General features: G+C 42.7%; 1 protein-coding gene across 1 annotated transcript in view; it reads right to left on the bottom strand.

The window, feature by feature from the left end:
• The window catches only part of VWDE (von Willebrand factor D and EGF domains), a 68,863-nt gene that overhangs the window by 20,256 nt on the left and 27,474 nt on the right, over window positions 1-21,133 (bottom strand). The window contains exons 7-15 of the mRNA XM_077809384.1: window positions 19,076-19,220; window positions 18,104-18,318; window positions 17,651-17,724; window positions 15,234-15,507; window positions 13,216-13,424; window positions 7,078-8,066; window positions 5,920-6,056; window positions 532-687; window positions 272-376 (exon numbers count right to left, since the gene is read on the bottom strand). Coding sequence (XP_077665510.1) covers window positions 272-376; window positions 532-687; window positions 5,920-6,056; window positions 7,078-8,066; window positions 13,216-13,424; window positions 15,234-15,507; window positions 17,651-17,724; window positions 18,104-18,318; window positions 19,076-19,220 — 2,304 coding nt within the window. The remainder of the gene's footprint in view (window positions 1-271; window positions 377-531; window positions 688-5,919; window positions 6,057-7,077; window positions 8,067-13,215; window positions 13,425-15,233; window positions 15,508-17,650; window positions 17,725-18,103; window positions 18,319-19,075; window positions 19,221-21,133) is intronic.

The raw sequence follows: 21,133 nt of genomic DNA, 5'->3' as shown, positions 1-21,133 counted from the left end.
GAGTACTTGTGGCACCTTAGAGACTAACCAATTTATTTGAGCATAAGCTTTCGTGAGCTACAGCTCACTTCGTCGGATGCGCAAATGAATAAGGGTATCTGAATCTGACTCTGTCTGAATGAGGCAAGCAGTATTTAACAAATAATAGTCTATGGTGTGAACACATGTATTACACATCTTCCAAGAACTCAGTTGGCCTTTATATTTGTTTCCTAGCTCAAACTAAGATGCAAATATTCAAAATAAGCATAAATAATAATGAAGCACATACCTTTAATGTACATAACCCATTTGCCTGTGGTTCACATGTTTGACAAGCTCCATCAAATAATGTTATTGTTTTAGGATTGCTATAAATGAATCCATCATTAGAAATCTGTAAGATTTTACAATAATAATGCAATAAATTATACCAATATATCCAGCAAAGATTCTAGTACTATTTCACAAATGGCAACATATAAATACCAATTTGCATTTTAATAATAATAATTGTATCTCAAAATTGCTATTTGAAAGGACTGTGGGTACCTTGATTTGCCACCTTGCAATAGGTTTGTCATCAACCTGATCCATGACATCAGATTGCTGACCATCAGTCGGCAGTTGGCAATCGACCGTTCTTGTGTTTTGGAAGGCAGACGGCATAAACACAGGTTCTCCCAGGATCCATTTACTGTCACTGTACTAAATTAAAGGATAGAATGCCTGTTTTTCATATCAATGCATTCTGAAAACATGTTTATAACAGAGAACATGTACAGAACATTATTAAAATACATCTGTCTTTTCTAGGGTTAGTCACACTTTGGAAAGGTGAAGTGCTATGGAAGTGCTAAGTATGATTATTTATTGATGAATTTAGGTCTTAGCTTAGGTCTTCTGTGTCTAATTAAAAGTGCTAATTTGGAACTGAAGGCCCAGATTCATCCCTGCAGTGAGGCCATTTGGTACCACATGTCCAGAAGATAATGGATCTAAAGCTGGAGCAGCTGGCCAGGATCATGCAAGCTTGTGGCGCCGAGCTTCTTTAGTAGTGTAGAGGTGGGAAAGCAGTGCCTAAACCGCCCCTCCTCCCAGTTCCCAGTATGTGGGCAAGGCTGGGGTGAAGGGAATGGGATTGGGTCTTCCCTGAGTCCTAGTTATTATATCAACCCCTCTGGGTTATTGGCTGCCAGCCATTAAGCTCTTCTAAACTTCACCACGGAGCCAACCCACTTTATAGTTGTCCTTGGCTCGAGGAGCCACAAATGCTGTTTAAAGCTACCTTTGTACATCCCTATGCTGAGTAACAGTGTGCGATCCTTGGCCATAGTCAAGGATCTGGCCTTAGAGTCCAATATAATGGAACAGAGATGATAATGCTATAGGGCCTTGTCTTGAAGTCCTTAGTCAGACAAAACTGTTCTTGACATCAGTGGGAGGGTTTTGTGAGTGAGTAATACAGAATTGTACTCATAACTGTGATGCTCGCAGATCAAGTGCCAGCTCATGCCATGGTCCCCATGTCTCCACTGAATGACAAATACACAGCTGGAACCTGTCTGGCTCACCTGTGTGTTGGTATTGCTAAAAGAGGTATTAGAATTATAAGAAGGTTTAGACTTTATAGAATGCTTGTAAGCTGCTGCATGCATTAATTTCACTTATAATATCTGTATCGCATATTATAAGATATTATTTGAGTATTTGCATTGTAAGACTCTGTAACTGTGTAAATCACCAGACAGAAGAGTGAGACATTAACTAGTGTAAAATGCTGATTTCCAACAGAAAGTGTTACATTCTGGCCGCCAAGGAAGGCCCATCAACATCAGATGGACTAGAGTGGAACATTAAAGAGGAAAGAAGACTTTGTTGTTTACTCTCTCCACCTCCATAAAGATGAGGCTTGCAAGTGGATTCCTTCCATCAGCTGAGTTTTCCCCTCAGAGCAGCAGGAGGAAGGGAATAAAAACCCCTAACAAAAGGAACTGTATCTTTACTGTATGCTTGGACTCTGGGAGGCAAGGATTACTAGGCATATGCAAAAGATCCCCAGTGCTTTAGGGTTAGCCCTAAAGGACATATAGACCTTGCTTATTCTAGAAGCTACCGTTACTTTGGAAACTTAAGATTGTAACTCATTTGTGTATGTATGTTTACCTACTTTAAACTTGAAAATAACTCTCGCAGTTCCTTTTCCCATATAATAAATCTTTAGATAGTTTATTACAGGACTGGCTACAAGCACCGTCTTACCTGAGGTAACTGATTGGTCCTTTGGGACTCGGAGTAACCTGAATATTGCTGTGATCCGTGGTATAAGAGACCATCTGTCACAAAGTTAAGCTTACCGAGGTGGCAAGACAGAGGATTACCCAAGGGGACTGTCTGTGACTCCATGTTAAGGTTGTTATAGTGCCTGAGGAGTTTGCACTTCATAATTTGTTGGTGAAATCTAAGTGTACATCTCACAACAAATTTGGGTTTTGTGCCAGGCTTTCTAACTGTCTCCCCTGAGACTGGTAGTCACACTCTTGAGTCACTACAGGACAGCTTGACAATAACTAGATGCATTAGTTGTATGATCAGATGAACCTATCACATAGTTTAATACAAAATAGTTAGACACACTGAAAGAGATGGTTCACAATGTATCCGAATTAATTTGTTTTTACAAAAATATTAAATATTTGTTGGTCTGACACACACAAAAATAACCTCACACAAAATCTCTTTTGCTGTAAAGATGGAAATCTCATCATGGGTCAAATTTAACTTGACTTTTTAAACAGTTAACCTTTTTCCAATATAATTGGACTGTTATTTTGCTAATTGTTTTTTTCCCCATATATGAATTATTTTGGTTCTGATATAAAGATATTCTGTCTTTCTTTCTTGACTTCCTTTTTTAAAAGGAATGTGGCAAGAATGATTAATCTATAATTACACTGAAGGAAAAAAAGCTAATAGAAATAGTAATAAAAGTGCAATTTTGACAGCATTTACCCTGATAACCTTTGAAATCTGAAGCAGACATTTTCCACAGGAGTCTTTTTGTTACCAATCCTGGGAATTCAGAGGTATGAATTTGCTACAGAAACATGTTAATTTTTTTTTAAATTACAAAGCAAGATGTCAGGGGTATTGAGACAAAGTATGTTCCCAGGTCTACGTGCATGTACAATTTCATGCAAATTAGACTGAATCTTACTCTGTATTTTGCTTCTGTGGACTAAACTGTCTCGCCCCCTACCAAACCTGAGTAAATTTCCCCAATGTATCTGTGTAATCATAGACTCACTTGTCATGGTCCCCAAAATCTCCTGCTATGGCACAGATTGCTGCCCTACAGAGCAGTGCCTAGCTGCTCCTGGGAGTGTGGAATACTCCTATGCAAGCTCCCCAGAGTCATCTTTATTTCCACCATGCACCAAACACACTTCCTTCCTGCTCTCTATCAGGATTGACCTCTTGGGGAATAAGGATGGATTTGGCCTTTAACCAGAAGTGAGAAAGTGAAGAACAAGAATTTTTTCCAGGTTTAGCTAAATATTTCTTCATTAATGAGATGCCTGCTAAAATGATTCCTCTAGGTGACGTAGGAGCAAGTAGGTCTGTCCCAAAGCACAGAGGGGCTGGTTCCAATGGACCAATTTTTACACTGTTGCAACTCTGACAACAGGGTAACTCCTAATTTATACCACTGTAATTATACAGGGCAGATAGCCCCGAAAGTAAAAAAAATTCCAATACTTGGTATTCTCAGGACAATACCTCAGATTCCCCATCAAGCCTGATCCTGTACAAATATTAGCAGTGGGGCTCATTTTCTAACTTAGCTCAAGTCAGTGCTAGAAGTGTCAATAAAAGTGATTTACGATAAAGATTTTGTAGCTGGGAACCAAATGTGCTTCCACAGAGAGTGTTATAACGGAAAACCTTGCCATGAGGTGAGAGTGAGACATATCAAACTGTGATAAGCGAACTCTCAATAATTGCCTCACTGGGGGCTTGATCTGAAGGGCTTTTAACCTAATGGAGTGTAAATTTGCTGCTGACTTTCTCATTTTGAACCAACATGTAGATAAGTGGATCCATGTTGTGCTCAAGAAATAGCTATTGCCTGCATTCTATAATCTGTCAAAATAATCATAGCATCTGTAGGAACTAGTTGAGTAAAAGTTTCTTGTCTCAAAAAGGAAAGTTTCCCACTGAATACACTCCAAACAAAATCCCATATAAGTGAAAAGCAATTTTACTTTGGAGCTTTCTCAGTCTCTAATCCAAGATCAAGAGGCCAACTCTTTATTGCAACATGACGACTTCAGGCTTTCCAATATTTATGAGTTAATCAGGTGTCCTGGGCAATTCGAGCATTCTGTCTACCTAAATTCCTCTTGTAATTTCATTAACATGTGTTACACTATGTTGGATCATATTAAAGAAGTTCTGTATTAAAATCACAAATGAGTTTGATTCCCCATAGTTTAAATTCCAGGGTATTACTAATTAAGAGGTCTCTTGGTTTTTGGTACTGTTTCTCTCCCTCTATGTGTGAAACTTGCAAGCTGCTAATTGAGTTAGTGCATTCTAAGACAGAGTCTGTTCTCAAAGCAATTCACACAGAGAGAGACTCAAAGCAATACTCTGTAACAACAGAAACAGCACCCAGAGACTCCCCGCCCTTTTGCTGTATTAACAATTGTGATTAAAACAGAGACAGAGGATGTATGTGGATGGATGCTTGGTGTGGATAATAACTGAATGATCAGGGAGGTGCCAGCCTAAGAATCCAGTGTCCATCGGCTGAAGAAGGCGTCAAGTGGAAATCACCAGAGGACCCCTGGAGGGCAGACTAGAATCCACCCAACAGCCTCAAGAATGGGAGAACCAAAAAACAAGACAACATCTAGCAGCACGGAGCCGTCAGGAATGTGCTATCTGCTGACTGATTCAGCAACAGCATGATGAAGCAATTCCCATAGACTGGCATAGGAAGAAATTCCTATAAAAATGGACTCTAGAAAGTAAGAACTTTGGGGGTCTGAGTCTGCAAACCAACTTCCAGGAGCATCAGATGAGCATCTGACAAGGCCCTGCTCCCTCCTCATGTCCAGGCCACCTGGCCAGTGGCTTGACATGAGCAACTCTAAGGCTGGTAACTATGATAACAACCTTGCAGAACCTGTGTGTGTGTGTGTGTGTGTGTGAATGAATGTGTGAATAAATATGAGATTGAATGGAATGTTATAGCTATAACTAACTGCTTACTATGATTCTTTCTGTAGTCACAATAAATGTGGTATTTTGCCTTTTCCCCTTTAATAAGATCCTGCTGGTTTTTATTTTATTGGTATAACAAACATTCTTAATTTCCTGTCCTAAACTATTATTAAATAGCTGCTGTATTTCACCCAAGAGTGTGGCAAAAATTGCACCTCCATTTTTATAATAGAAACATTTTATTTCAAAATGCCGTTTCAAGCATCAGGCTCCAACCTGGAGAAATTAGAGGTGTCCTTCAGCCAGCTGCCTTGCCCTCCAAATAACGGGACTCTATCCTTCTCTGTAAGAACTTTTCTTTTCAACCACCTGGTCACTACTGAAACTCCCCAACATAGGGCTACCCTTGTACAGATATATTTCTCAGCATGCTTTTCTGATAATTGGCTGCTGTTTCCTCATATATCTCTCTCTCTCAACTGTAAAAATTCCTATTATGTTTTCTATTTCTCTTGCCATTGAGGAGATGGCAGTCTTACAAGGAGTTGAGTGCCTACTGTAAAGTGCTGAGTATATTTGCTCTCAGCTTCCATTGCATGATTGGACCCTGTGTGCATTAATATAAATGCCCTCTATTCTGCCCAGGCAATTAGAAATTAATCCCAGTGCTCTGAAAAGTTCAAATATATTATTACTGTGTAAATGACAAACCTGTAGTTTGATAATTTCACATTTCAGACTGGGTGACTCCCTGAAACCTTGGCCAAAAGCTCTCACAGATGTACAGTCATACTGTCGAACATCACACAATCCATCATTCTCCAGCTCTGTAATTTCTGGAACCTGACCTTTGAAGTAAAGACCAGTAAGTGAAAGTCAACAAATTAACTGATTAACACACATTTAAGCTATGTAAAGCATAACACATCTCTCTGTCTATAACTATACATATCTTAGAAGAAAGAGTAAACAATATTGCCCTGCCTGGTCTGTCTTCAGCATTTCATTTTGTCTGGTTAAAATGTTTAAATGAGAATTCAGATACAATTTTAGAATGACAGAAATCTGTCATACAGCAGATATGGGAAAGAGATATACAAATATGGTACAACATCTTGTAGATCTAAATTAGAGATCCAACCAAAGAAAGAAATTAACTGGAACGTTTTATAAATTTGAAGTTTCAAATTTCCTATTCAGCTCTACTTTTGATATTGAGTAGGGGAGAAAATGTTCATGCTGCCAAGAAGTGGCTGGGCATGTGTCAGGTCTGCTTCTCATTTATAGTAACATACCTTTACACTCCTCTGGCAGTATAAAGTGTAACTGAGAATCAGGCCCTAACATCAGAAATGGTAGAAATGGAAATGGATGGGGGAAAGGAGTCCACAGCCCAAACCTAACTGTTTTCTTTTTGATGTAGATACTCTCCTAAAATAGTTTGCTGTCAGGGAAGCAGCTCCTCCAAAATAAAAAAGTATTCTACTGCCACTTAATGATCAGGGCTCTTAAAGAAGTTAAAAATAGGGAATGGATATGTGTGACAGCTCTCCTTGACAGAAGACAGTGTGTGAAATATGCTACTCTCTTCAGCTAGTAGTCTAGATTGTATATTCAGTGAGAGTTGTCAATATTTTAATTCTGACATGCCAGAAACTGAGTCTGTGGCTTGCCCTTGGGAAACCAGGAGGCAGAACAGATAACACATATAGCTGTTATTGAAATGAAGTTGTGGGATAATGAGTAGGCTCACTGTAGGGAATGATTGTCAGTGTGCAAAAGCAGGGGAGAAAAGCAATAAAATGAGCTGGTCTGGCACAAAACCCAAGAACATTGTATGAGTAAAGCTTCCTGTATAGTTCTACTTACCAGACAACACACTGCAGTCATATGAGCTAAAGCCTTGAAAACAGGCACAGCCCCATTCTACACACTGTCCATTACCACTGCAGAGATTGGGGCATTTTAATGCTAAGAGAAGGTCTTCAATTGACCCCTGAAATCCTTGTGTGTTGTAATTTATTTCTTCCAAAACCCTCTTTTCACATTCATTCTCTAAAAGGGCCATGCCTGCTTCTGACCAGCTGAGATCATCCTTCAGCAATAGATCTTTAAAACACATATCTACTGTATCCTCTATCCGCCTGCCAAGAAGAGCAGTGCAAGATCTGCCTATGCTAGAGTTAGCTATTGTCTGCTTGCATAATGCCAAGGCGTTGGACTCAGTGAGGCCAGAAGGTGTGGGCCAAGAAGGGAAAAATTCTTTGTGTGTGTCAGGGGTATGGTCCTCTGGAAAAAAATAGCTAAACCCTTCCAGGTCCGTTTGGCTGAGACTTTGGAATGGAAATACAGAAAAATATTCATAATAATGCTGGCGCTTCCATCTATTTCTGACAGGCTGTCTTTTGTGGAGATGGCTGTCATACTTCTGTTTATTTCTTCTACTTCCCAAGCTCAATAAGCCTTGTTTTTCTGTTCCAGTGTCTTCCCTTGAATTTGTAGCTGTATGTGGTAGGGTTTGTGTGTGATGTTTGGTTTGATTAACAGATTGGTCTTCTCCGGACAGAAGAGCAGAAGAATCCTTTTCATGTGAAGATGAACGTCTGCTTAAACGCCTGATAAGCTCAACAGAGCTAAAATACTCAGCAGTGACATCCAGTCCTGGTATCAAAGAAAGAAACTTAACATTTTCACTTTCTTTGCAAGATGAAGCAAATTCTCTTTGAGAAATAGAATCCAATTTATTCACCGATTCATATAATCCAGGATCATCAACTGTGCAACTACAGAAGGGTGTTTTCTTGGATGAACTTAAAGAACTTGGTGTTTTGTCAAACAAACTGTCTCCTGGTGAAATTCTATAAAAGAAGGGGAAAAGAAAAATGAATATACTGCAAATTGTTATGTCGCTGAATTGTTTTATTTTAGAAGTCCACAGTGTTGTTTACACCACTGGACCCTAGATTATAGTAGATACTGAATATCACCATATAGCCTTTCAAAATTTTGAGTGACCTAATTAAATTACAAAACCATGAGAATAAATTTTGATAATATGATTAAAATGCATAAATAAATGCGTTGGTTTGTGTGGTACACCTGGTTATATTGTTTAATAGCCTTTTAAGGGCTTGGCTACACTTGCGAGTTAGAGCACATTAAAGGAACCCCAGGTGCTAGCTCACTACCTGTTCACACTGGCAAAACACGTAGAGCACTCTGACTCCGCAGCTAGAGCGCTCCTGGTACTCCCCCTCGGCAAGTGGAATAACTTTTGGTGCGCCCCTGCTGGAGCGCCGCGGCACCAGTGTGGAGGCCCTGGTCTGTTAGTGCGCTTTGATCAGCCTCCAGAAGTGTCCCACAATGCCTGTTTTAACCACTCTGGTATCACTTTGAACTCTACTGCCCTGCCCTCAGGTGACCAACTGTCAGACCCACCCTTTAAATTCTCTGGGAATTTTGAAAATCCCCTTCCTGTTTGTTCAGCCAGGCGTGGAATGCTCTCAGCAAATCTTTCCAGGTGACCATACCTCCACACGCCAGGCAATCCCCGGTATGGAGCAATGGCGAGGTGCAGGACCTCATCAGTGTTTGGGGGAGGAAGCTGTCCAGTCCCAGCTGCGCTCCAGCCGTAGGAATTACGATACCTTCGGGCAGATATCAAGGGACATGATGGCAAGGGGCCATGACCAGGATGCACTGCAGTGCAGGATTAACGTGAAGGAGCTGCGGAATGCCTACTGCAAAACCCGTGAGGCAAACCACTGCTCCAGTGCTGCCCCCGCGACCTGCTGTTTCTACAAAGAGCTGGATCTGATACTTGGGGGCGACCCCACTTCCATTCCAAGGACCACCATGGACACTTCAGAGCCCAGTGCAACAAGGCAGGAGGAGGAGGAGAAGCAAAGCTGGAGTGAGGATGCTGAGGCAGAAGAAGACACCCAGGAATCCCTAGATGCATGCAGCCAGGAGCTGTTCTCAAACCAGGAGGAAGGTAGCCAGTCGTGGCAGCTGGTGCTTGGGGAAGGACAAACACCAGAGGAGGTTCCTGGTAAACGGTTTTTATTTTGGGAAGGAAGTTATTCTGTGCAGGCTCTTGGGGTGAGGAGGGTTAGGGCTGCATGCATGCCTAGATGCGGAATACGGCATTGATGTGCTCTCTCACATCGCGGTAATTGGCCTCAGTGATCTTTGCAAAGGTCTAATCCAGAACTTGGGCAATGCGCTTGCACTGGTTTCTCAGGAGAGCCACTGTGGTCCTTGTTCCAGTAAGGCTAACTTGTCCGCGCCACTGTGCCGTGAGGGGCGAGGGGACCCTTGCTGCACACACAGGCAAGCTGCATATGGGCCAGGGAGGAAGCCGCATTGCAGTAGAAGACCCTCCCTTGCTTCCCAGGTCACCCTCAGCAGTGAGATATCTTCCAGGATGAACTCCTGTTTAAAATGTGGGGACAGTGTTCAGTATAGCGGGCCCCTGCTGTTGTCGGTAGCTACCGGTGTGGTACTCTGCTCTTGTTCGATGATGATAACAGTTGGCTGCATGAGTGTTCCCTCTGTGTGCTGTCCCAGCTCTGCGCAGATAGCTAACACAGCAGACCCCAAGAGAACCTCCCAAAACCACAGACTCTAGTAAGGTACGAAGGAACGTCGGCCAGGTTTATTGTCAAACGAAGCACAGTAATAGTTCCCTATAGACTCTACAGGGCATACTATGAATTTGTGCTCCCTGGCAATGGACACAGCTCAGTCAGTCGCGGGACACTCCACTGCCCCCTAGTTCAAACGAATCTATCCATCATGTTGTCCTTTTGACCCTGTCTTTAAGATGCACCTGCCTGTTCCTTGTTGTATCTGTGGAGTGTTCTGATGCTGTCTTGGCACAAGTTCCTCTCACACAGTTATGTGTGTGTGTGTGCACATGCTTCTAACAACCTTTTCTTGCCAACTTCTGTGAGTGGGACCTGCCTCTGGCTCACAGCCCAGCTTTGCTTAACACTGCCTTGGAGTACTTTGGTTCAGGCTTTACTTTGGTTCAGGCTTCAGGCCTCAGACTGGGCCTCTGATACAAGAATTTATGTTTCAGGGCCTCCCCTTACTACACCTGCTACTGTTGGCTCTCCCCAAGGCACAGAAACCCAGAGGACAGTACAGACGTGAAACAATCAGTCACACTTGACCCTGTGCTTACTCACCATTTTGGGGCTCCCGTGGGTTATGTGCGCTTGCTTTGGGATGGACAAATTATGCTATTGTGTAGACTGTGCTTGTCCTTAAGTATGGGGGAATCATTGCTCTGTCTGGTGTGAACAATGCTGCCTTTGTTAAGTGTTGCATTTTACCTTTACAGATGCAACCTTGAGATCTCAGCCGTCCGTGTTATTACCAGCCGAAAGACTCCAAAAAATCAGAAAGAGGCCATGTAGAAGCAAGGAAGACATGTTGCATGAAGTAATGCAGCATTCAAATAATGAAAATCAAAAAGTGCAGGAGTGGCAGGACAGTGAAAGGAGGATCCGCCAGTAGAATGAGGAGCGCCGGCACAAAAGCGCGGTGCTCCGGCAGCAAAGCATGGATCGGCTGATAAGCATAATGGAGCGCCAAGCGGACTCTATCCAGGCGCTCGTAGCCATGCAGGTGGAGCACTACCGCGCCCGCCCACCCCTGCAGCCCTTGTCCCAAAACTCTTTCCCTTGTGCCCCCCATGTCACCTCCAACCCACTTTCCCCAACATCCAGGTTCTTACCGCCACCAGCTGCCTCCAACATCTGTAGCTTCACCACCCAGCCCTGAAAACTATGACTCTTACCCACTGCACTCAACCCCTATCACCATGCAGTAAACCCATCCTGAACTGCAGCACTCATTGCACTGCACTCCAGACAGGAAGGCTGAGTATGATAACAGGACATACGCAAATCTGTGATTGTACAGTTCCCCAACCCACCCCATTGCCCTTTCTGTTTCCCAAGCAGTTGTGTTTCTTTTCAATAAATCAATTTTCTTTTCAATAAATGGATTTTTTGGCTTTGAAAACATTCTTTATTGTTGCATAAAGTAAAAGATATCTTAGCCCAGGAAAGAAACAGGCATTGCAAATCAGTGTAGCAAACACAGATTCCTACTAACATTGGAACCATTGCACTTCACTCCCGTGCAGGTCACCAGACATTACTGGTGGCTTTCAGCCTCAAATTGCTCCGTCAAGACATCCCTAACCCTTGCAGCCCCGCGCTGGGCCTGTCTAATAGCCCTGCTTTCTGGCTGTTCAGATTCAGCCTTCAGGTGTTGAACCTCCGAGTTCCATGCCTGAGTGAAGCGTTCACCCTTCTCTTCACAAATATTATGGAGGGTACAGCACGCAGATATAACCGCGGGAATGTTGTCATCGGCCAGGTCCAGCTTCCCATACAAAGAGAGCACCAGCGGCCCTTTATATGGCCAAAAGCACACTCCACAGTCATTCTACACTGGCTCAACCTGTTGTTGAACCGCTCCTTGCTGCTGTCAAGGCTCCCTGTGTAGGGTTTCATGAGCCATGGCATTAAAGGGTACGGTGGGTCTCCAAGGATCACAACGGGCATTTTGACTTCCCCTATGTGATCTTCTGGTCTGGGAAAAAAGTCCCAGCTTGCAGCTTCCTGAACAGGCCAGTGTTCTGAAAGATGAATGCGTCATGCACCTTTCCAGACCAGCCTGCATTAATGTCAATGAAATGGCCTGCGTTAATGTCAATGAAATGCCCACAGTGATCCACAAGCACCTGGAGAACCATAGAGAAATACCCCTTCAGATTAACGTACTCAGAAGGTAGGTGGGCTGGTGCCAGAATTGGAATATGCGTGCCATCTATCGCCCCTCAGCAGTTAGGGAAACCCATTTCTGCAAAGCCATCCACAATGTCATGCACGTTACCCAGAATCATGGTTCTTCTGAGCAGGATGCGATTAACGGCCCTGCAAACTCACATCAACACGATTCCAACGGTTGACTTTCCCAATCCAAACTGCTTAGCAACCGATCAGTTGCTGTCTGGAGTTGCCAGCTTCCAGATTGCATAGCCACTCGCTTCTCCACCATCAGGGCAACTCTCAATCTTGTGTCCTTGCGCTGCAGGGTGCGGGCGAGCTCCTCACACAGTCCCATGGAAGTGGCTTTTCTCATCCAAAAGTTCTGCAGCCACTGCTCGTCATCCCAGACTTGTATGACGATGTGACCACTCAGTACTTGTTTCCCGAGCCCAAAAGCGGCGTTCCACGGTGGTGAGCATGTCCGTGAATGCCACAAGCAAACTCGTGTCATATGCGTTACTCAAGTTGATATCGTCGGAGTCCTCAATGTCACTTTGGATCATAACCAAACGTGACGTGCTGGCGAGACTCGTCAGCATACTTCTCGGCAGTTCGGGCTCCATTCCCGCAGACCAAAAGGGAAGACAGAGCGCGCAGGACAAAAAACGTTGAAAGATGGCGCCAAATGTGGATGGAAGCACAGGGATTGCTGGGATGCAAACTGATGCATCACGGGGCGTTGGGACAGGACCCAGAATGCCCCAGCCCTCCAACCCCCTTCCGACAAGCCACAGCGCCAGAATGGGAAGAGGTGCTCTGTGGGATAGCTGCCCATAATGCACCGCTCCCAATGCCGCTGCAAGTGCCGCAAATGTGGCCACGCCAGTGCACTTGCAGCTGTCAGTGTGGACAGACTGTAGCACTTTCCCTATTGTGCTCTCTGAAAGTGGGTTTAACTCAAAGTGCTCTACATCTGCAAGTGTAGCCATGCCCCTAAATGGCAATTAATCCTCAAGCATTAATTTGTCACATCAATAATTAGTGCCATAAAATAATTAAATTTCTATAGTTTCTTTCCGTGATTAAATATCAACCAATAACGCTGGGAAGATTTTGTAATAAGACAAGTTTTCAGAGTATGTAGGGGAAAAGCTGAATTGAAAATTAAGAAATTTCTGCAGGGGATTGATATTTGATTGAAGTAAATGGTTTTTCTTACCTCCACTCATTAATAAAAGTAAGATGAGCATTAGAATTCTTTGGGATTTCGATCCCATTCACAGTGTGGTAGTCATTCTCTGCGTCTCCATCAAATGAGCCGCAAAGTCCTAAAGTGTTCTTATAATCTGAACTGGGCGCCCGGAGTGTCAGACTCATTCCCCATTCACTCACATCAGCACGAATGAAAGCTCCAGAAGAAAATGAGATCTAAAAAGGGATTGATATTACCACAACAAATAGAAACAACTAATTATTAGGTATAAAATATCAGACAACAGGGGAAACAAATAGGGAAGTGCCAGGTATATAGCAGTTAAACTCCTCATCTGACTAACCTTTCCAGAACTATTTTTATATTGCATCTCACAGTCAAACCCTACAAGCCAGTGTGGTAATTTCATGGCCACATAACCTTCATGACTGTCAGATATATTATACATTGTAGTCCTGTAGGACTTCATGGTTGTTAGCAGGGATAAAATGGAGGACCAACTGCTCCAAAAACACAAGGAGCCAGAGATCAGCTAAGCATAGAGAAGATCAAGTCACTCCATGTATGCTGGCACCAGGGAGAGGGGACATACAGGTGCCACCAGAGGATCACCTAACACTGGGGTCACGCTCAACCTTCTAGCTGGCTGTGCTGGCTTTAAGACCAGAATCTGATGGTAGTATGGTGCAAAGTCACCTTCTACACATGAGAAGCTGGACCTAAATGCTCCAGAATAACTCAAGAGAATCTCAGAGTTTTATTATTTTAGTTCAAACATCCCTGCAATCCATTTGAAAAGGAATTATGTGTTTTAAGAGCAAAATCTTCTGGATAGATGTAATAAGATATTTTCATAGATTAATATGGCCAGAAGGGACCATGGTGATCATCTATTCTGACTTCCTGCATAACACAGGCCATAGGACTTCCCTGAATTAATTCCTGTTTGAACTAGAGCATATCATTTAAAAAGCATCCAATCCTGATTTAAAAATTGCCAGTGATGGACAATCCACCACAAGCCTTGGTAAATTTCTCCCAGGGTTAATTATCCACACTGTTCAAAAGTTTTGTCTTATTTCCAGTCTGAACTGGTCTAGCTTCAACTTCCAGATACTGGATTTGAATAGGGACAGTCTTTCAGTAGATAAAGTGACAATGCTTTACCCATAATTATTTTTCTTCAATGCTAAGCAATATTTCTGTCAGTTTAATGTGGAAAATGCTTTATTAGAAAAAAAGTTGATAATTAAATTGCAGCAAGCAGGTAAAGAACATAATCATTCTTCATTAAACTGGTTTATTTCTTCTGTAATCAGAAACAGTGAGGTCTAGGCAAAAGGAAAAATAAGGATGCTTGTACATACATAGAAGAGCAAAAAGTCTTGCATGGTAATTAATAGTACAAGAGATGACTGGCACGGGATTAGTAGCTGAAGCAAGGAGATGGGACTTTACAACTCCTGGTTTTCACTCCCAATTCTGCCCTTGACTCACTGAGTAAATTTGGTCAAACTGGTTAACCTCTCTGTGTCTCAGTTTCCCTAGAATTGGGATAATGATACTTTTCTACCTTATAGAGGTGTATTGATTAATTGATTCATATTTGGGCTCTTCAGATGAAGTATACGAGATAAATGAAAATCTGGCCACTTTTATTTCAGTGTCTAAATGCGGATTTTGCCACCCACATTTAAAATGTTGCTCTTGGTTCTTAATTTACTAAAATTGTCATGCAGCTGGAATATCTAAAATTATAAAGCACTGAGGCCTAAACATTTTCTTTGTAATTCAGGCTTCAAAGGATAATCTCCTCTTGACATGTGTATGTAATTTTCAAGAGCAGCGGTGGGACTCATCCATGTGTTCTGGGAGGATATTTTATCCTTTTGATTCAATGGGATTAGAGTTGTAAGATAGGCTTTATTGTACTGTTTCACTATAGAAGATAACACAGGCTTTGGCAGTATGAATTGGCAGAAATACCTTCCAAAATGAATAACACCACAGCAAATAATATTTACCGTGACTTTTCTTCCTAGATAGGATTCAGTGATCCTGATATTGCTTCCCATTATGTCTCTACTCTTTACAGATAAATGTGGCTGTGACTCATGTAGTTGACCGCTGCACATGTCAAATGCAATTATATCACTTCCTTCTCTGGCAACAAAGCCACAGTTACATGATGCTGGGAAGTGAAGGCTGCCACAGTCCCACTGGCGCACATGAACTTCAAAATCCCGAGATGTACTCTTATAGAGCACAAATGTTCCAGTTTTAAAATTATCGTACAACCTGGGAGCAAAAGAAAAGCATGTGACATCATCTTCATCTTCAAGTATAATAAAAAGCTGCAACATGCTTTGTCAAAAACTTTGCCTCTAAGATACAAATTTCTAATATTTTATTTGCACTGTCTACTGTTTTCCTTACAAAGTGATCTCCATGCTCTAAGTAAGCCAAACATTAAAGTTAAAAATAAATTTAAAAAACCTTTTTTTGTTCTAGAAATCAGCATAATGACTTGTTACATGGAGAGAGCTGTAAATCAAAAATTTAAAGTAAGAGAGATCGGAGTATATTAAAAGTAGACTTCGCTGGAGCTGCAGTGGGAGGTGCAGAACAACATCCGGGAGGGTGGAAGGATGGGCAGGTGGTGTAGAAGTGGGGAGTGAATGTATGTATGGAAAGATAGCCAGGAGGACAAGAGGGTTTTACATCAAAGATTGGCAGTGTCAAGAGAAGCACTTTCAACCTTTTGATATGAGAGAGGCCATAACGTGTCTCTAAAGGGTTAAATGATTTAAACAGGAGGAGCCTAAAGTGTCAGGTGGGGAGTGTTACTGAAGTGTGTAAATACCACGTACAAAAATGGTTTAGAGGATCACAGACTTGGGTAAGGGTCAGTTCAAACTCAACAGCAACAGAACAGCAACGTGCATATTCTTGGAAACACAAAAAATGGTTTAGCTTAAACACAAGTCGTGGCTTTTTTCTCAGGAGGGAATTTTCTGTTCCTACAAGGATAAGCATTCAATTTACTGGTATTAAATTAAACAAATGGAAGATTGTTTGGAAGCTAACAGTATGTCAGGACATATATAGTGTCTGAAATTTAACTACAACATAAATAGTGTTTAATTTTTGCTATATGCACAGTGACCTAGTAGACATAGTGCATATGTGGTTGGGATGGCCATCCTACTGGGTTTGCAAGGCATTAGCTAGTGATTCACTAAAGACAATTGCTGTGTACTTCTTGTTTCCAGCTTGTAAATAAAGAGGTTGCATTGTTTATTCCAAATCATCAGCCTCTCTCTTTTTGGCAGCATGCTTTCAGCAAGAGAATACCATTATAAATCACAAACAAGCCCAATCCTGCAGTATCTCCATGGTTAAATTGCCCACTGAAGAGAAGTGTCCTGTGAAGCTAACTCTCACTGAAGTAGGAATGACAGAATCAAGCTCATTGTTTTGTTTGTTTTTTACTGCTAGTAACATAAGGCCCTCTGTGAAGAACATGCTAATAAAATTTTTGCTCATGTGAGACTATGCTGCAACGCAGTTGGACTCAGGGAAGGAATCTCTAGCCCCAATATACACTGTAGGGCCATCCAGTAGCTGACCCAATCCTGGTAAGAGAAGATGCATTTCTCCCATCCTAAATGGGGTTCACTCTGTGGCTCTATACTATGTGTGGATGAGCATCCTTGTTTGGGGACCACATGTTCCCTTCCAGTCAGCCCTGTTACCCTGACAAGAACCAATGGGAACATTTTTCCTGTGGTGCTCAGGCAGTGCATAGTTTGTCCTGCATGGATTCTCTTCTGCCTTGACCCTCCCCATGCATTGGAAATGCCATAGAAGAGGGAAAAGTACAACAGAACTTGCACTCATTGAGGGCACGGAAGCTGCTCTGTCCCTGTGTGAAAAGGCTTTGTGGTGATGTGTGAAAGGCAGCTAGGCATATGACTGGCTCAAATAGCATTAACCCATACACCACTTTGCTAAGTAAATTATAGGTAGTTGCTAGGAGACTGTGCTGATGGAGTGGCTGTTCACTGTCTCAATCCCTCCCATTCAGCCAATCCTCCTGAAATGTGTGTGTTTTATCGTACACATATATAGAGAGTGAGCAAGAGCGCCTACAGGTAGCCACCATTCCTCCGCTGGCATGCTCCCCAGCCACACTTCACAGGAACAATACAATTTGCCTCACTCTATTGCCATGCAGCAAAGAAAAGCATCTTGCCTTTAGAAATACAAATAATAGAAGCATTACTATGAAGTCCGTACAAACTGAAACATGTTTATCCCTATTGTTTTGGGGATGAATGTGTGGAGGAGACGGGGGAAATGTACAATAAGCAATTTAACAGTGTTGCTAATATAAGTTCATGAAATCACTTATAATTAAAAGTAGCAATCCAATGATTACCTGCCATCAAATGTAATTATATGTGGGTCAGTAAATGAGTAGCAGTAGGCAGAGGGAAGATCCTTTACTGTAATCTTCAAAACAAAGAGATTCACAGTAAGTAACTGTTATCAAGTCAGGCAATAAATTACATAATCTATGTACTAATACTAATATCACATATTAGTTACTGATCTTAAAACACCAGTTTGCTTTATAATCAATCCATTTTCAAATCTCTTTCCAAATTTTATTTTTTACTATTCTCAGTGGTCAAGTTAGCTTTAAAATATTAATATTTTTTAATTCAAAAGACAAATAGTTCCATTCAAATGAAAATGGAAAACTTCTCCATTAGAAATTACAGTGTGATTCAACACAGCCTGACTGAAGCCAGTGGAGGTTCAATATTTTATACCAGCTGAGGTGCTGGCCCTTTCTTTTTTAAAAGATTTTAATGTGATGGTTTTCAACCTGTATGCCTTCTGGGATGTAGCGGTTCCACAGGAAATTGTCACTTAATATAGGTTCCACCATAATCTTGGTAACTCTGTCTCCATCCTGAGCAAAATCTGTCACAGCAGTGAAATGAACAATAACCTGGCTACAGGTTCCATTAATGCAGGGTTTCTGAAGAAGATCCACATCACAGGAAGAAAGAGCCAAGTTTAAACCTAGCTGCTCTTTATCTGTTTTAATGAAAACCAATCATTAGTGACTCATTTAGAGGAAAAAATCAAATCAGAAGGTATTTTGTCCCTTTAGTGTTTGCTTGAGAAACCAATAAAGATTTTGCTGGTACTGTGTAAGTAAACAATGAAACAGTAAGGCCTTCTACTTTCCTGATATTTTGGTAATGCTAAAGCTACCTGGATCTCCATTCACAGATAAGTTATTGGTCTTGGATTCTACATCTATAACCATATACACAAAACCACAGGTCCAGTCCTACAGTCTTTCCCCAAGCAAAACTTTCATGGAAGTCAACAGGAGTTCTGCTCAACTGCAGAAAAAGTATAATAATGGCTAAGAGTAAAGACTGCAGGACTAAGTGCTATAATAAGCAAGAGCAATGCAATGAGTCATGGGGAGAATCTTTCATTCTGAATTTCCTTTGCTTGCACTGGCTGATGTGATAAAATTAGCAATGTGCAAACGCAGGGTCCAGTCCTGTTCCCATTGAAGTTAATGGCAGGGGGGCCGACGGACTGCCTATAGGAGTCAACTGAAAGCCTTCTATTAATTGCAGTGGGTGTTGGATCAGGCTTTTGCTTCCCAAGACCTTGAATGGCAGCAGATTTGACCTTTGACTTTTTTGTGCTAATATATACTATATAACATATCCCATAATTTACAACCACACCAAAAACATCTGAAATCTAAAGAGAAGGTTTAGAAGTACATATTCAAAGTGGTAAACATAATAAAAATTAGGACAATACTTACCTTGATCAATAGTATTTAATTTTAATGAGATTTTGCAGTCATTTTCAAGTTGGCTAAATTTGGGACAAGAAATAGGAATTCTACTTTCTATTGTCAGTCTGTATTCTTTCCCATCTTCTGATATATTGAGTGACTCAGGATGCAGCTGGCATATAAAAAAGCACACTAAGAATGCAAATATTTACTTGAGATGATCTTACTCTGTGAACTACAGCAGTAACACAAAATTGCATTTTCTGTATAACTTTTGAAAAGTTAAAATACAATTTTTACAGCTGTATAAAACAAATATGCTGTCTATAAAGTCGTCTCCTAGTGAAAGCAAAATACTGAAGAAAACAAAACATAATATTTCTCTTAGAACCTGTCTCTGTAAACTAGCAATATAGATCCTTGTATACAGGGGTGAAAGTAATTTAAAGGACTTACCAGTACTCCGGAGTCCTGAGCGGGGGAGCGGGGCCTCAACCGGAAGAGGCGGGGCCTTTAAATACCCCCGCCCTTTAAATCAAGATTTAAAGGCCCTAGGGCTCCAGCTGGGAGCTCTGGGGCCTTTAAATCACCCCTGGAGCTACCAGCTGCAGAGGCAGCTGGGAGCCCCAGGGTGATTTAAAGGGCCCCAGACTCTGGCCACCACTTCCGCAGCGGAACTCCGGGTCCTTTAAATCACCGCGAGAGCCCTGCCGCTGCTACCCCAGGGCTCCAGCTGCGGGGCTCGGGTGGTGCTTTAAAGGGCCCGGGGGCTCCGGCCACTGCGGGAGCCCTGGGGCTTCGGGAGGGTGCTTTAAAGGGCCCAGGGCTCCCCACAGCGGCCGGAGCCCCTGGCTCTTTAAATCACCACCGGAGCCCTGCCGCTGCTACCCTGGGGCTCCAGCAGTGAGGCTCGGGGGGCGCTTTAAAAAAGGGCCCGGGGGCTGCGGCTGCTGCGGGGAGCCCAGGGGACGCTTTAAAGGGCCCGGGGCTCCCCGCAGCGGTTGGAGCCCAGGCCCTTTAAAGCGCGGCTGGAGCCCTGCCACTGCTACCCTGGGCCTCCGGCAGTGGGGCTCGGGGTGGGGTGGCAGGGAGAAGGGGCTTTAAAGGGCCCAGGGCTCCCCGCAGCGGCCGGAGCCCCTGGGCCCTTTAAAGCGCCCCCCTTTAAAGGGCCCTTTAAAGCTCCGAGCCCCGCTGCTGGAGCCCCAGGGTAGCGGCGGCAGTGCTCTGGCCGTGCTTTAAAAGGCCCGGGGCTCCTCCTGCTGTGGGGAGCCCAGGGCCCTTTAAAGCGCCAGCCGGGGGAAGCCGGTCTGGTCTGGCACGGCGTACTGGCTCTTGCCGGTACGCCGTACCGGACCGTATTGGCTTACTTTCACCTCTGCTTGTATAGTACACGTAAGAGAATATGGTTAGGGCTAATTTACAAAGAACGCTTAAATTGAGCTATCAATACAGGATCCAATTGTGCATGCAAAAATTGTGTGGAAAAGAAAATATGTTCACATTTCACAAAGCATACTGCAGAACTTATTAGAACATGGGTCCTGATCCTGCCGAGATTTATGCACGTGCTTAACTTTATACACTGTGAGTAATCCCATTCACAGTGCATAAAGTTACGCATGTATATAAGTCTGTGCAGAATTGTGGCCTTGATTCCTAGCCAGTGGAACAGTCCCTAGGGGGCCATTCTAGCTGGCATCAGTGACTGCAGAGGCATAAAAGTAGCTTAGGAGGCAACTTTGCCTCCCCCACCTCCCATGGAACTTGAGCTCCGCACAGTTGAAGTTTGTTCCTTATTAGTTCACTATCAGTCCATTCGGAGTGTCCGGGGTCATACATTTTCTTGTTGCTTACTTGGTCCCACCTTCTCTTCATTTAGCATCTTTAGCAAGTGTGATTAGTATAAAAAAGCACAAAAGAAATAACAGCATTTGAAGTTGAGTTCTTTCATCATCTACTGATGCCAGAGTTTTTAATAGGCAAATAATCTTTTAGAATATTTGCAATATTGCTACAACTGTAATGAACAACAATAATTAGAAAAGCTTTTGTTGCAAGAGAGTAGAATATTGTTTCCCTTCCAAA

Source organism: Eretmochelys imbricata, chromosome 2, assembly GCF_965152235.1.
Source record: "Eretmochelys imbricata isolate rEreImb1 chromosome 2, rEreImb1.hap1, whole genome shotgun sequence".
In the NCBI taxonomy this organism is placed as follows: domain Eukaryota; kingdom Metazoa; phylum Chordata; order Testudines; family Cheloniidae; genus Eretmochelys; species Eretmochelys imbricata.
The sequence above is the reverse complement of the archived record's forward strand: the minus strand, read 5'-3'. Positions and strand labels throughout refer to the sequence as shown.